This window comes from Silurus aristotelis (assembly GCF_946808225.1).
Source record: "Silurus aristotelis genome assembly, chromosome: 29".
Classification (NCBI taxonomy): domain Eukaryota; kingdom Metazoa; phylum Chordata; class Actinopteri; order Siluriformes; family Siluridae; genus Silurus; species Silurus aristotelis.
The window spans coordinates 5,335,250-5,352,749 of NC_139602.1; the positions used below are offsets into that span (position 1 = coordinate 5,335,250).

General features: G+C 36.5%; 2 protein-coding genes across 3 annotated transcripts in view; one reads left to right on the forward strand and one right to left on the reverse strand.

Moving 5' to 3' along the window:
* Window positions 1–17,500, forward strand: part of LOC310722600 (uncharacterized protein) — a 1,041,764-nt gene that overhangs the window by 257,482 nt on the left and 766,782 nt on the right. The gene's annotated exons all lie outside the window — the stretch shown is intronic.
* tfap2b (transcription factor AP-2 beta) overlaps window positions 1,185–17,500 on the reverse strand; it is a 19,050-nt gene continuing 2,734 nt past the window's right edge. For both annotated transcript variants that reach the window (XM_083534882.1, XM_083534883.1), the window contains exons 2-8: window positions 16,600–17,067; window positions 15,269–15,329; window positions 11,495–11,714; window positions 9,824–9,942; window positions 8,487–8,628; window positions 1,981–3,870; window positions 1,185–1,850 (exon numbers count right to left, since the gene is read on the reverse strand). In XM_083534882.1, coding sequence (XP_083391008.1) covers window positions 3,576–3,870; window positions 8,487–8,628; window positions 9,824–9,942; window positions 11,495–11,714; window positions 15,269–15,329; window positions 16,600–17,067 — 1,305 coding nt within the window. In that variant the 3' untranslated portion in view covers window positions 1,185–1,850; window positions 1,981–3,575. The remainder of the gene's footprint in view (window positions 1,851–1,980; window positions 3,871–8,486; window positions 8,629–9,823; window positions 9,943–11,494; window positions 11,715–15,268; window positions 15,330–16,599; window positions 17,068–17,500) is intronic.

Sequence of the window (17,500 nt, forward strand, 5' to 3'; positions counted from 1 at the left end):
CGGTGGGGCCCTAATAAAAGGCAGGTCAGGTCACGACGGAGTGCCGGAAGTGTAGCCTGCATGACAACCGTGAATCCTCCGGTGCAGTGTATTATTATCTGCAGATTGTTATGTGATGGTGCCGCTCATGAAGAGCATCATCACCTTTCACACAAGGTACCACGAGATTTCAGGTGCACGTGTGGTACATTTATCCCTTTAAATAAACATAAACAAACAGTTTATTTAACACAAAATTTTTCCTGGATTTTGTGCATTTTATACTGAATTAAAACTATGATTGTTTTCTGTTATTATTTTCATGAATCTGTTCTTGAGCATTTTTCTGAATGTGCCAAAATGCCTTCGTTCTTACCTTCGTCCCATCACAGGAACATCTTTTGGACCTTTATTGTTGTGTTTCACTTCCATATAAATAAAAATGATTTAATCTATAGGATGGACGTTATGATCACTCCTGTACCTCTGAAGCGTTATGATGGTCCAGAAAGAGTGCAATTTGGTACTTTTATCTTTGGAAAAGTGAAAGTTTAGTATGTTCCCCATTATGTTCTTCTGGGAATGAATGATACCAGGCTGAACTTTTTCCTGTCGCAGCATGCCAAGAGTTAAAACATTCAGACCAAATATGACTTCAAATTGCTTGTTTCTTCTTAATTATTTTTCGTTTTGTTTTATCGACTCGGAAATATTTGATTTGATTCAAACGGAATGGCGTGAGGACTATTTTAAAGGTCAGCATTGTTACTAATCCCTGTTAGAAAAAAAATCCGGATTATTATCTGATGGTCATCAGCATGACACAATAGATTTTCGATTAGACTCATTAGATTAGATGTTATCATTTAAGCTTCACCGCAGATAATTATATATATAAAAACTTGACCGATCTGTACAGAATAATCGATATTTAATTTTCCCAGTCGATTCGGTAGAGGTTTTGGGTCCTAGATGTGATTTCATAGTTTATTCTTTGTACAAAAAAAAACATCTAAATCAATAACTTAAATGGTCTTTTTGTGGATATTAGCATGAGTGAAACCTGAAATCCAATTATAGAAATTCTCCCTCCTTTATGCTAAATGACGCTTTGCAAATCGCATTATTTTGATTAATAATTTGCGTGAAATGTAAATAATGCTAAGCAAATAAAAACCACCGGCACGTGCACTCTACACCCGACATTACAATAAAACACATAATTTATTCCTTATTTCGGTATATAAATGAAAATTCACTGGACAAAGAACCAAATTCTACCCTTCACCATATAACGAGTTGCCTATGAAAAATAATAATAAAAAAAAAACAAGGGGAGAAAAAAATAAACAAAATAAAATTATATAATACAAGATGGTATCTATAAACCGAGCGTTCACCCGCACAATGGGACACAGTCACAGACAGACGAGCCAGCTGCTCCTATGTACATTCCTCCATTCCTCCATAAATTAGGCATAAATTAAATATATATATATATATATACATACAAACATAAATTAGAAGAGACGTCCGGTCTGGCAGAGCTTTTGTTCGAAAACATTCGCAGAAAGAAAGTAAGTAAGAAAGAAAGAAAGAAAGAAAGACAGAATGAGAAAGGGGGGGGGGGCCTCAGTGTACATTTCAATAACATCTCTGGATAAAATCTTTCAACATGTTTGATCACAAAACTAGTATTAAATAACTCGTAAGAAAGGATATGAATAATTCGAGTCATGAAGCTCAGGTTAAAATGTAAAAAAAAAAGAAAAAGAAAAAAGGAAATGAGTTTGTACATCAGGACTGTGATGCATGAGCAATAAACACTGAAGCTCAGGAGGTTTGTGTTTGTTTAAAACTTTGACATTCACCTTCATTCTTCTGAAAATTTCTTATTTAAATCTGCCCATATGTGCATGCTGAGAAGAAGGGTATTAGTCTGGACCCTCACTCATATGTCCATTAATAGATCCATTAAATACAGTGAGTTCAAAAGTCTGCTCCTGTTTTAAATTCGTCTTTTAATTTACCAGTATAAAAACAGAAAGTCAAATCTTGAAAATATTCCTGCTTTCTAAGTCCTGCTGTCGATTGATTTAATGACAATAATCGTATAAAACCTGATGATCTGTGTGTGAGAGCATCCGATTGCATTCTAAACAACAAAAAGAATGATGCATTCGGTAGAAGTAAAAATGTGGAACTACTTATTTTTCAGTGTTTGAATTGTAACCATACAAAGTAGGAAATAAAAACATGGTTGTTCGTTCAAGTAAAAACCTTGTTAACATTTTTTTTCTCCCTAAAAACATCAAAGTGTACAGATTTTAGAGGTGAATTTCTCAAGTATGGTGATCAAAGCAATTTCAAACATCAAAACCCAGTGCTGCTGTGTTTACATGCTGATTCATCACTTGCTGAACTCATAGTCGAGGAGACTAGTTAAGATGAAAAACAAACCCAATAATATATATATATATTGTTCAATTCAACACTAACATGTTTAATACGGAAAATGAAAGATAGTGAATGGTTTTCTCTAAATAAAAAAACTTTTGGATCCCACTGTATATTTATAATTGATTCCTAGACGCCCTTGAGAGTGGTGTTAAATAGACACCTCCATGTTGTCCAAATAGACACCAATCCAACACTGATTCAGTACTTGCAATACATACAAAGTGTGTATAGAGGGTTTTCTTTACATGTGTCAGAATGTCTTTAATTTGTAACAAGTACTTTTTAAAAAAGACTAAAAAGGCAGTGTGTAGCTCAAGATGTGATGCTCAAATCAGTGTTTCTGGCGCATAACTCCTTAGCGAATTCCTTGTATAATTGTATAATGAATTCAAATAAAACACATACGTGAGATGATGTTGGGTGTTAAAGTAGTGATGTTTTAAGATAAACCCAGACTCAGATTAATGATGGCATCTGATTATAGATATAGTGAAAACCCACTGGTTCAAATTAACACTGATATAATGAGCAATAATCCTGGTCTCTGGTTTCAACTCAATTAATTGCGAGCTAAATTGGAAAACGGTGCATTTTCCTATATTTAGATCTAAGAAGATTGAATTACAGTTGTATAAACACTCTGAAGTAGTTCACTGGTCAAAAGAAACACTAGAGTCTACAAGTCATGCCTTCATAAAGCAAATGAAAGAGCGAGAACACAGCCTGGGGAGTTAAACAGGGTTCTGGTGTTGAGTTCACCGAGCATTGTTCAAAACAACATCTTTTCCTTTCTTGAGTGTCTCTGGTTAAAGGCTGCACAGTGAAGCAGTGGCCATTTTCTCAATGAGATGTGGGTGTGTGTGTGTGTGTTCGTCTGTTGTTCATCCTTAATATCTTTACGACAAAATGTTACCAGTCTCGCATGAATAATGACGGCATTGCATGAGTGTCAAGTTCCTCACATCTTTCCTCCACTTTCCTTTTTTTCTTTTCCTCTTTGTCGATGTGCCATCCCATTCTTCCCCCCCTCACAAGAACATAAAACAGAACATCATAAATCTTGAGTACAAAGAATCTCTGGACACATCTGATAAGCGCTGCACTTTGAGCCTCTTCTCCTTTTTTGACATTGTGCCTTATTTCCTGTGTTTCTCATCCTTCTCTCCTCCTTTCGAGCCGTCGGCCGTAGTGTGCCGGTTGGAGGTCTGGTTGTTGATGAACATCTTATCAAGGCCCTTGAGCGCCTCGGTCAGGTAGTTCTGCAGCGCGGTAAGTGCGGCGCAGATAGCCGGTGAGCCAAAGCCGTGTGTGATAAAGCTGAAGTGAGAGAGGCAGCTCTGGATGCCCGGCTCCAGGATTGGCGTCGGACGAGAGTTCCCGAGTGGAGTGCGGTCCTGCGCCAAGAGGTCTGTGAACTCCTTACATAGCTGCCTGAGTGTGGAAAAGAGACAGAGGGACAGAAATGGTTTAAACATCATTGGAAAGCAACATTATAAGGGAACAGTGTATAAAATATCATCGTATGAGATTGTTTATTTGTTTTAGGCAATGACATCAGTTAAAGAAGGGAGTAGCCTTTTAGAGTGAGAAGCCTGACTTCTGCATTTAGATTGACAGGTAGAGGCCAAGCATCCTTTACGGGAACTTTCTGGGAATGTGGTATCAGATTTTATAGAAACAATATCAGAATAATTGAATCAGAGTTAGAGTCAGAATTAGTCACCATCAGAGTGATGGCCAGAGTCACATAGAATCAGGAGTGAGAAAGAAAAAACAAAGTTAATCTCAGTTTTAATGTCAGAACGAGTCCAAATCAGACTAAGAATTAAAGTTAGTCAACCTCAGAGTCAGATACAGAGTCTGTCAAAATCTGTCACAGTCATAATTATTTGCTAAAAACAACTGGATTTAATAACTGCCTCATATCATTTTACAGTCATTGGACTGTAACAGAAGAGATTCCTCTGCCTCGGATTTTCTAATCTCATCCACAGATGTTTACATGAGAAAACTCTGATCTTTAATCGAGAATTTTTATCAAGTTAAATAACATCAGACGCAATGATTTTTTCGAAACCTATACACTGCGAATTTCTACAGTTGAATCTTCAGAGATTATATAAAGAAGAATGCACTCTGTGTTGTGCTATTATGGAAAAATAATCAACAACATGGTGGTGTTAAAATGACCTTTTAACACATCACATTTTACCCACTCATCGTTTACTGTAATGTTTTACAATGTCTTTGAAACTAGTTTCTTTCCTTAATTATGTTATAGCAGCTAAACCTATATAAACCCTCAGCATCTTTAGTTAAAATTCCAAAAATGCAGATTGTCATATTTCTGAGAAACCATGTGACGTAAATTCCTCAGTCATGAGCTTTTTCTATAGAAATGAAAGAAATATTCATCATGATCAGTAAGTTAATGTGAGATATGTACAGCATACAGGTGAGATTATCCATTAAAGTGAAAGTTGAGCCTCAGGTATTGAAAGTAGAACTTTCGAAAGTGTAACAAGTAAATGATTACGTTGTAGTGTTACACAAAATAAAATATATATAAAGCCACACTATACCATGGTTATAGTTCAATAGTTACATAAACATAGTTAAATAGATGATAATAGATGATCCCTAAGCCATCTCACACTATTAACAAATGTTTTGACGTTTTATTTCACTTTGCAATTAACAGAAAAACAGAAACAGTCTTTTTCAATCACAGCAACACAATATCCAATCATGTGTATCTGTGAGTTATTGAATTCAAATTAGGGGGAAAGAATTCAGGAAAAAAGACACAAACCATGTCAATTTAACTTTGAGACTAATTGAGGTTTAAAGACACACCATATTAACTTTTGTAAGCAATATATGGTAACATACCCTGGGACATCTGTTTGCAGTCTGAAAGTAAAAAGTTTGGTTGCAACCATTCAGAATTCCCAGCATGATCCAGCTAATGAAAAGGCTGAAGGATCTCCAAGACATTTAGCTATTTAGCTCATAATAAACAACACATTTAGAAGAAATTGCTATTTGACATTTTCTACAAAAATGAGCTCACAAATGCCTGTGATTGGCTAATATTGCTGTGATTGACATGGGAGGAAGAGATTACTATATGTCTCTGAAAGTCAGTAAAACTCATTACTACATGTCCCTCAAACTCAATGATCATTACAATCATAACAGTAATTAAATTTTCAGATAGTGATTAAAGAAAACATACAATTCAGGCCAGGATATAAAACTAATTCTTATTCCAAACAGTGTGCTAAAGATCAACTTAAAAAAAAAAAATCACTTTATCTAGAATATCATTTTATATAAATATTGGTTTGTTCAGATGATGCTTTTATAACTTGGGTGATAAATTTGTTCACAAACACCTGTCCTGTTCAGCTAACAGTGGAGTCTTTAACCTCATATCCTACTTTACATTTCCAGACCCTAAGGCTTATACTGTGGAAAGAAACAGCGCAATGATGACCAAGTGCATTTTACTTTATGAGTAAGTGACCGAAGTTTCACAGAGTTTAACACACAACCACAAAGTATAAGTTCTAACATTCAACTCTAAAAAGAAAAGTTTTTTAAGCATAATGGGCATAATAATAAAGAACTCTTGTTAAAACTTTGCATGGAGAGTTTGTTCAGGGAAATTCTTCTGAGTAATAAATTGCAGACTTTTGTGATTCAACCTGCAAAGTAATATCCAAAAGTGACCTCACACTGGATATAGAGTTTGTTGAGAAACTGCGACTTTACACCATCAATCTGTTACGTTTTAATCATCTATGAGAAACGTTCTGGATTACAACTTTAGATTAAAATCTCACAATTTTTTTTTAGAAAAGTTGATTAAAACAACACAATTCAGAAATGAGGATCAACACCACCAAGGCCACATCAACCAAATGACGTTATATCACATATTTCTGTTGTTTCTTTAATTCTAGCACATTTTAGTGTTTGAAAATGTGACCAATATTTATGTAATACAATCTTCCCTCTTTCCTAAATACAGAAATATTCAATCTTTTTCAAATCATAAGGTTATGAGATTGAAATATCTTTTTCTGAGGTAATTCAGTAAGTAATTATGTTTCAGGAGCAGGCAATTTGACTCAAATATTACAACGCAATGTCTAACAAAAGATGTGATCACAACAAAGTTATTATTCACAGTATATAAACCAATATCTTAAAACCTGTTACTCAGCATGATCTAAAATCCAATCACAACTTGATCAGAATTGGGATAATTAGAATGTAAAACAACTATTTTATGTTCATTCTCATTTTTGTTCAAATGTAAGGTTCATGACTGTGACTGAAATTGTAAAAAATCAGAAGATAATCCAACTTGCCATGAAATAAATATGTAAATAATAATGAAAAATAATGTGCCAACATGAAAAAAGTTATATTTTATCTTTCATCTTTAATGTACAGAACAATAAATAATAAAATATTTATAAAAGAAATAGGGAAAAACAGAAACTGTAATGTTCAGTCAATCGTAGCCTCAGAAAAATCCATCTATATTTATCTTCTAATAAAACTTCAATTCAATTCATTTTTATTTGTATTGCGCTTTTAACTATGAACATTGTCTCAAAACAGCTTTAAACAGATAAAGTGGTGAAACAAATTTTTTAAGGATTCATTATGGAATAGAAATGTTTGGCAACATAGCAGCAGCCATGTTGTTGTTTCAGATTTGAGTTCTACAAGCACATCTAAACCATTCATAAACCATTCAAAAGCAAACAACATAAAAAAAAAAAACCACAACCACTTTTCACTTCTAATGATTATTATGAGTGGCCAAATGAATTGATCAAAAAACTATCACTCATTTATTCCACTAACAAACCTCCTGCTGAACATTTCTCTGGCTCTATAGCCTCGAGCTGGGAGGAAATACGAGAGAAACGTTAGCGAGCCCATTTTTGACCTTGCCGTGTTCTGCTAACAATTTAGATCGCTCGTGTCATCGATCAGCACGAGAAACCCATCAGGATCATACAGGGGAGATTTTGTCTGGGGGAAAAATCATTAACCTGCAGGGTTTGAAGTGGATTATATATGAAGTGTGGCATCAGAAAGAAGTGATGTATGATGAACATGATGATGATGTTGATGATAATGCTGGTCACAATGACAAGGAAGTAATCGTATTGAATGTTCATAAAGATTATATTTATTATTATTGTTACCATAAGGGAAACTGGAGTCTTTTATGCTTTCAAGACTATTGAAATATCCATCATATACCTAAATAATATGTATATATATGAAAAGGTTCTTGTTCAATAAAAAGGTCATCGTTGGCAGATCAGTGCAAAAACACCATTATGTGGCATCATGCACTTGTCCAGGCTTGTCACGTTTTTTTTTTTGACCCACATTCGATTTCAACAACAACAGCCGCCTTGTTGTCCACTCACCATCACCATCACCATCATCATCATCTCTTTCTCTCTCTTCATTTCTGAACGACAGAACGTTTGGCCCCTGAGGCATGTGCAGGAAGGGAGGATGAGGAGGAGGAGGAGGTGGTGGAGGAGAAGGAGGAGGGGGATGACTGACTTTTGACAGACAGACAGACCGTGAAAGGGGGAGAGAGAGCGGGATGAAGGGGGGGTTAAAAATGACCCTAGGGCGAAACTTCAAGGGGAAAAGCTGGCACTTTCAGGCTTGAAACATTTCACTTTAAATATAATGAGTTTCTCCAGCGCACGCGGGCCTGAGACGGATAAAGGGAACTGGTTTCTGCCTCATTAGAAACCAGCTTAACGTGTCAAAAAAAAAAGAAGAAAAAGAGAGAGAGAGAGAAAACCCACTCGGTTAAGCGTGTAACCATATAAGCAGCACGGGAGATCTTTTTTGTTTTATGATGGATAGAGACTCAACATTTACTCACTGCTGCAGTACATCCCCTCACTTTTCCTTACACTGGAACATCTCAGGATGATAATTACAGAAAGAGATGAGTAAAAAAAAAAGAAAGAAGAAGAAGAAACGGGACGTACTTTGTGGCGAGCAGCATGTTTTTTCGTGCGTGGATCTCGTTGGGGTCGGTGTGCTGCCGGTTGAGGTACTCAGACACGGCCTTGGTGGGGAATTCTGTTTCACATATGTAGCCAAAGTCTCGTGCTAAATGAACAGCTTCTCCTGGTGAAGGACAAAAAAACAAAACCCAAAGAAATAATAAATTTAAGCAAGGGGAACAGCATGTCACTATTCCGAGCTGTGATTAAAAACTGAATTAGGCTTAACTATTTTTATTTTATTTTATAATAATAATTTTCAAATCTGTTTTTTTTTAAAGAAAATAAGAAACATCTAAGTATCGATTAATTTTTCTGATTTCGCTCTAGATTTGTTTTTTATTCTCCAGTCATCATCATTTGTATTCATTTGTTGTTTTATTGTTCTGATCTGATTCATTTATCTATTTTGTCCTGCTTTTTAATCCCAGGTGGTCGAACAGACATCAGTAAAACCAAAGCGGATTTTCACTGTGTTTCTCATTACGTAAGAGATTAAGGAGTTTACTGGCCTCGGGTTAAATTGTCTCTAAGTGACTTTTCTCACGTTTTTCAGAGACATTTGAAAATGTTCGGGTATTAAATATTTTAAAAATAAGTAAGAGCAAATGCAGCTCCATACGTGTTTTAGTCTGTTTATAAACGCATTTATAACGTGTGATATGATCAACACAGAAGCCTATTTCGTTCTGCACATTTATTCGCGCTGCCCTGAAAACTCCACGTTATTTTAAAGTTTGCACACGTGAGTGATAAAAAAAAGGAAACAAAAAACAAAATACTGTAAACTTCCACTATATAATACAGTAGGGTTTCTGGCGGCGCTATTTTTGTGTTTTGTGTATTTGTCCTACACTGTCTTGTGTTGTCTTTGCACTGTCTTGTGTTGTCCTACACTGCCTTGTGTTGTTTTTGCACTGTCTTGTGTTGTCCTACACTGCCTTGTGTTGTTTTTGCACTGTCTTGTGTTGTCCTACACGGCCTTGTGTTGTCCTACACTGTCCTGTGTTGTCTTTGCACTGTCTTGTCTTGTCCTACACTGTCTTGTGTTGTCTTTGCACTGTCTTGTGTTGTCCTACACTGTCTTGTGTTGTCCTACACTGTCTTGTGTTGCACTGTTTGCACCAGTTTGCACACGATGCACTTTATGGACTCAGTCTTTAACTCTGTGTTTCTGTTTTGTAGCTTTACGTTGTTTTGTGGAGCACCAGGGTTCTGAAGGAACGTTGTTTCATTTCCCTGTGTACTGCATCAGATTTATATAGTCGAAATGACAACAAACACTTCTTGACTTGAAATAAAGCGATTTCAATGTTTACCTTCCACTAGTGACGTCAGCAAAGTGACGTTGGCGGCTTTGCGTCTCCCTGCGGGCAAATTCAGTCCGATTTTTTCCAGCTTCTCTCTCAGGGATCTTCCGCCGTTTTTCGACTTCGCTCTGAAAACCAAGAAGGTTCTGTTTAAAATTATTATTATTATTATTATTATTATTAATATTATTATTATTATTATTATTATTATTATTATTATTATTATTATTAGGGAAAAGCTCGATGACTTCAACGCATGGGACTAAATGAAATGCTGAAATGAAGCTGATCTTATCTATTTTCATAACTTGCTCATAAGTAATCAGTTTCTGTTTATTCAGTCTTTTTTTTTATATATATATAAAGTGCACAGTTATAGAAAATAAATGATTTACAATCGCACTATCCGGTGCCCCCCCCCCCCCCCCCCACACACACACCTTCATCACCTTGTTTACTCTTTATGAGTGTATTTATTAACATTTATATCAGGAATTAATTTCTTCCTGTACAGCACACACTCTTACAGCTAACATGGAATAACTCCTAAAGGAATAACGGTGTCCATTCCTAATTCATTCATTAAAAAAAAAACATAGTCTTAAACGGACATGGGGAAAAAAATCTGATTTTAATAAATAATATTTAGTTAAGATGACTTCAAAAAAATGTCAGAGATTATTTTATATTATATTATAATATACCCTCTATCTACTTCCTTCAATTCTTGTTTAACTCTTATTTAAGCACACTACTGTCATCTATTTATTTTTTCTTTTTAATTGCCATTTATTTACACTACAGTTGTGAACAGATGTAACCTACAAATCCCTGTTCGAGCTCTAGAAGTTGCCCTCAGAACATTCCACCTCCATACTGAACTTACCTTCTGCCATAGCTTCTCTATTATTATCTCTGTCTCTAACTCAGTTTCTGACTCTGTTTTTAACTTTTATTCTAAACAATGAACTAAAACTGCAAACTAATCTAATAACTCAGAAGTGGATGTGCCCCCTCCTCCCCCCATTAAAGGTCTTGTTGCTCTAAAGGTTTTTGCCTCTTCTTTTTTTTTCTGCATAAAAATACTTTTTTTTGTTATATTCTAGGATATATTCCAGTAGTATCCAATAAAACTAATATAATTTTTAAAAAGTTCGTTTTGTAGTTACATACAGAACCATAGTGAAGGATCATTTATAAGTCATAAATGCACGAGTTTTTTCAGAGAAATAAACGTGTGAAGGGCACATTTCTCAGCAGATGTGGTTTTTCTTTACTTATTTAGTATCTTTATTGTGTAATAGACTTTACGTTCTTACACACTTACAAACACTATAAGGATATTTAAAGGTGCACTGAATTCACATTTCCAACTAAATGATACACAAATGGTTAGAGGGCAAAGGGACCACCAGCTCGGTACTAATTTCATTCTGAAAGCTTTTTATTTATTTATTTATTTATTTATTTATTTATTTATTTATTTATTTATTTATTTTTTTTTACACATGATCTGATCAGACACCACGTGACCCCTCACGTAGGGTTTCAGTTTAACAAAGTTTTTTATTAGACGTTTCTATGATTAACGAGTTCCGTGCTGAAACCATGAGGTAGAAAGTAAAAACATTGTAGTTTGTTTGAGATTATTTAATAGACATGAAGCCGGAAGTGACGCACCTGCGGAGCACGCCGCCGAGCAGTGATGCATTGAGGCACTCGGGCGGTGAGAGTCTTCGCTGCACTTCTCCCACCGTCACCTTGTACTTGGAGGTGGAGCTCAGCAGTGACAGGCGGCCAGGAACCGAGCAGAACACCTCGTTCACGTTGACGGTGACGCCGCCGATCAGACCGTCTTTACTCATCATCAGAGACGTGACGCTCTTGTGCGGCATCGGGACTGGAGGATGGATGGAGGGGAGGGGAGGGGGGAACAAAAAAACAGGAAATTTAATCTAACATGCAAGAAATATCCTAACAATCACAACCAAATCATTATATATAAAGAAGTCTCCAAATATAAAATAATAAAATATATATTGTTATAAATATAGTTGTACACGTATTAATCTAAGGAGGGGTTGGACTCAGCGATATGAGAGGATGATGACGACGATGATTATGATGATGATGATGATGATGATCAGCCTTTCATATCGCCTATTCTAAGTCTAATAAATCTAAGTAAAGATTTAGATGATTATGATGATGAGGAGGAGGATGATTGTAAATCGATATCCTGTGATAAATTATAATACACTACACTGAATATATGTATTAAATCATTAGTATTTAAAATAATCATAAACTTACTGGGAACTTTGAACTTTTACAGTGTTGCGTTTTTATATATACTTAAAAAACGCTTATTTTTTGTGTGATTTTTATTTGTAAAACGGCATGTGATGCTGTGCTGTGTTGTGTTACACTGCGTTACGCGAACTTGTGTTACAGTTTGTTACACTGTGTTGCGTTACACGATACTAAGTGAAATTACACAGTGTTATGTTGTTACAATATGTTACATTTCGTTGTTTTTCATGTGAGCGTGGACTATGTTACATTGCATTCGATTCTATTGTGTTATTCTGTTTCGTTAGGTTACCTTGTGTTACATGAACGTGTATTTTTCCACGCCTTTTTATTTACAAAAGTCGCCTAGAAATGTAATCCATATCTGATTATAATAAATCATACTGCCTGTCTTCACATGTCCCGGATGGGTCCCTGATTCTGGAGGCTTTTTAAACGGTTATTTAATAGCATAATATCATCCGGTCTACTTGTCTATATATTTAGCAAGCGGTTTAAATGACATGGCCTACAGAGATTAGAAAAAGTCATCCTGTGAAATATAGGTTATCGGGTGGGGGGGCTTCTGGGGTCATAAAACACCCTGCCTAAATGACTTCATGGGATATGGGACACTTGGGACTGAGTGACATTTTAGGATTGAACTTAAAATTTCAGATGATCCTACTGAAAAACAATGGACCAGTGTAATTACAGCGTGAAGGTTAGTTAATAGCTGTCCATTATTGAATATGAACCTTCACATTTCACACGTGCCCCATCGAGTATTTCCATTTTCTGTAATTTGAATTTATTTTTTTTGCAGAAAATCGTAATAAACGTCTAGAAAAGTCAGTGAAAGTGTATTTTAACACTACTTTCAATTTCTCCTTTTCACAACGTGAACTCCCCGCACTCTAATTCAAGGTCTTAACATTCCGATCCATGCAGTCCTCTGCTTTTCTCTTTTCCTATTTAAAAATGTATTTCCACGTGATTTTTGTGGCCTGTTTTTTTTTTTCACGTTTAAGTGAAGAAAAAATGTTTTAAATTTTTTTGTCTTTTTGAAAGCTGTTTTTTTTTTCTATTTTTTGGTCCTTGTCTGATGTTTGTTTATTTAATTTTTAGGGTTTTCAAAATGTTTTTGAATTAAAACTCTAAACTCGTTTTGGTTCAGATCCTGCGCCAGACCCCACGCGCACTCTGCACAACTGCATAACCGGAAATGCAGCTTTTAAAGGTCAAAGGTCTGCTTTAGAGTCAAATACATTTATATAAAACACAACCTATTTATTTATTACTGCTGTTTTTTTTATCTTCATGCCAAGCGCCCGAGAGAGGACACAAAGTCTGTCTGCGTCTGTAATAACACAAAGGCAAGCGCGAGCCCTTTTCCGACCGGGTCACGGGTTCCGTCTGCAGCGCGCGCCGAGCAGATCCCTGCGTGTTATATATATATATATATATATATATATATATATATATATATATATATATATATATATATATATATATATATATATATATATATATATATGAGTGAGTAGAGTAAATTCTTTTACGAATGTTTCTGTTGCTGACGTTTGGTAAAAATGCGCCTAAATGACATGTTTGTTATCATTATAATCTAAAACATTTTCGATATCTCTTATTAATTTGGCGCTTTGTTCAGACAGGAAATACTGTTTAACGCTCCATTTCCAAACCCTGCGGCCAAAACCTGATGAAAATAAAAGCGAGGATTGAGTCTGGTGTTATTTTTGGAATTGAATCCAAGAAAAGTACATTTTTTTAAATTGAAACAATTACGCGACTGTTAGAAATCAATAGTAGTTTTTTTTTTTTATCCTAAATAAACATTTGATCTAAATTATAATAAAAAAAATCCCACACCAAAAAATCATCACTTCCGCCCGCGACTGATCTTTAACCCCAACCTTTAACCTAATTAGAATAATTTTAACTACATTAACTACATGGACCCTCCCCTCCTTTTCTTTTTACATTCAAACCTCTAATTATTGATTGTTGATTGACTCGCGCCGGCGTCAAATCGCCCCCCGGCCACGTTTTTTTCTTCCACTAACAACTACGCCCTTCGGTCATTTAGCGCGCGCGCTCAACGTCAAAATAAAAAAGCCCCGAACGTCTCATTATAACGTCGTTCTAAGACGGTGTCGATAGCGCGCGCCCGCGGATACACGAGCTCAGCGGGGATAACGCGCGCATATGTGTGCGCGTGTGAGAGTATGTATGTGTGCGCGTGTGAGAGTATGTAAGTGTGTGTGTGTCTGTGTGTGTCTGTGTGTGTGTGTGTGTGTGTGTGTGTGTGTGTGTGTGTGTGTGTGTGTGTGTGTGTGTGTGTGTGTGTGTGACAAAATGAGCTTTAAACGAGCTCGTGAGATCGGGAAATCTCCATCCATCACGACGGCCGCTGTTTAATATCCGTCCTCTGGGAGAGAGAGACAGAGAGAGTTAACTACATTACCGTCAAACGTCTCGAGCACCGGACATATTTTACCTCGAGCCCTGGGAGCGCGGGCTGAGCGTGAAAAGTACGGAAAATAAAAGCAACACAATCTATCTCTATAATAATAATAATAATAATAATAATAATAATAATAATAATAATAATAATAATAATAATAATAATGATAATAATGATAATTTTTTTTAATAATACGTTTTTTATAGACAGTGAAAAACGTCAATAAAAAGCTTTTTTTTTTTAAACACAGCTTTAAGTAGATATTGTTCAGATGTTATGTTTTTTTTTCTTGTGTTGTAGGAAATAAAAACAAATGATATTTGGGCATTTAGAAAAAATAGTGCATTAATAATAAATCCACTTTTATAATAATGAATCCACAAATTTTTTTATGTCATTATTATTATTATTATTATTATTATTATTATTATTATTATTATTATTATTATTATTATTATTGTAGCAGTAAAGGAAGTACACGAATGACCATGACTAACACTGACAGTCATTCTATAGCTTAGGGTTAATAAACAAATGTTGACAGAACATTAATGGGAATAAACAACAAACAGACTGGTGTATATTGGGAGCAAATAATAAAACTGTATGGAAGGTTGGAAAAAATGTCTGGAATAAACAAATACAAGTATTAATATTATTACTTCCCACGGTACCTTTTTTGATAACGGACTGATCCAGGATGTGCATACCACTGTTATTGGCGTCTTCTACAGCCTGTAACACACACACACACACACACACACACACACACACACACACACACACACACACACACACACACACACACACACGGTATAATCAGAAACTTTTTTCTTTGTTTCGTGTCGCTTGACATGAACGATGTTTCAGCTTCAGAGACTCCAAACCGAGCGGAAGTGAAATAAACAAAAACAAACGAAGAACATGAGGAAACATGAGGAAACACCACGTGAGTCTGATTTCCGACTCGCGCCCCAGAAACGTAACAAAACCCGACATTAATGTAGTGTTTTTGTTGTGTCAGAGTTTATTAGAAGAATTTAGCAGCTTAGACTGGAATCATGTGTGGAGCAGAAACCTTGAGTGTTCACACTCCTTCTTACACTGAGCATCGAGTTTGGACAAAACACAAATTCCGCTACAGCAGCAGATTTTAATGATCAGTTTGTTTTTGTAGGGAAATGTGTCTGGATTCGAAGATGAGTCTAAGAACAATCTCTGTATTTTAGTAGGTTTTATTCTATATGGGTTTTTTGTGATAAAATATGAAATGAAAGGGTCACACACACACACACACACACACACACACACACACACACACACACACACACACACACACACACACACACACACACACAAAACCTGCGGCACTCCAGAGCACACACTGATCAATCATCAATAATAAATCTCACGTGAGTTTCCGCAGTAAAATAACTAACACTAAAACCTGCTCATGGACAGTAATACTGACACACACACACACACACACACACACACACACACACACACACACACACACACACACACACACACACACACACAGGGCGTGTCGGGGGTTTAGTGAGCAATGCATTTATAATCATTACACAAATTAGAGACATGTATTATACAAATTGCATGGAGTTTTGAGATTGCCTCTGTGTTTGTGTGTGTGTGTGTGTATGTGTGCGTGTTCTGCAAATGTGCCCCGGGGTTAAATAAGAAACACACACACACACACACACACATACACACACATACACAAACACACAAACCACAGTAGGGCCTGCGTTTAAATAAATCACACCGACTTCAATATTTGTTTATGGTTTACACTTATAATTTGTCATTTCGCTTTAATCAGTTTTATGGGAATATAATGAGGATGAATGACATTCTAATGCAAAATAAATACTAATATGATTGATAATTATGCTTGAGAACTAGTGTGGGTAATATATATGGAAATTAAAGGCTACAAATAAATAAATAGCGAGGAGGAAAAAAACAACAACACGAGACTCACGTGCGTGTCGTCCATGCCGTGCGTGAGCCCGTGCAGAGACAAGCTGTCCGCTATCCCGGCCTCGAGGCTGTGCGGCGCCGAGTGCAGCAACACGTCCGGTCGGCGCACGGAGGAAGAGTAATCCCGGGTGCGCGGGTCGAGTCCGGAGAGCTGCGGCGGCAGCGAGGCCCGCGGTTGCGGCAGCAGGGACGCGCTCTCCCCGACGACCTCTTGCCGCTGGCGCGAGCCCCATGGGTGCTGCTGGTGCGGCTGGTGCAGCGCGTTCAGGGCGTAAGGGTCGTTTACATGTGAGTACGGGTCCTGGCTTTGCGGGTAAGGCAGCGGCTGGTACGGCGGCGGGAAGTACGGTGGCTGGAAATCCGAGGAAGGCGCGTGCGAGAGCGGCGGCGCGCTGGAGTACGGAGCCTGAGACACCGAGCCGAGCTGGGAGAGCCGCGAGCTGTGGCCCGGTACACCGTCATGGCGGTCCTTCAGACAATAAAAACACATACACACACACACACACACACACACACACACACACACACACACACACACACACACACACACACACACACACACACACACACACACACACGAATCATCAGTTTTAAAAACACACAAACATATACACATATAAACACACACACAGTGTTGCGCACATATACTAATATGAGGATGATGATTATTGTTATTTTTTATTTTTTTAATATTATTATTTTTATAACTAGTAATAATATGAAGAGATACTAAGAGACACAACACGCAGGTTTATCTATTTAATACAGAAGGTTCAAAATGTTTAAATTGATATATATATAATTATCATTAATGTAATTTCATTATAACAGTTTATATTCACAGTTCTGTACAATAGGGAACCAAAATAGTTTTGTCTACACAGAAACATCATAATTGGGGG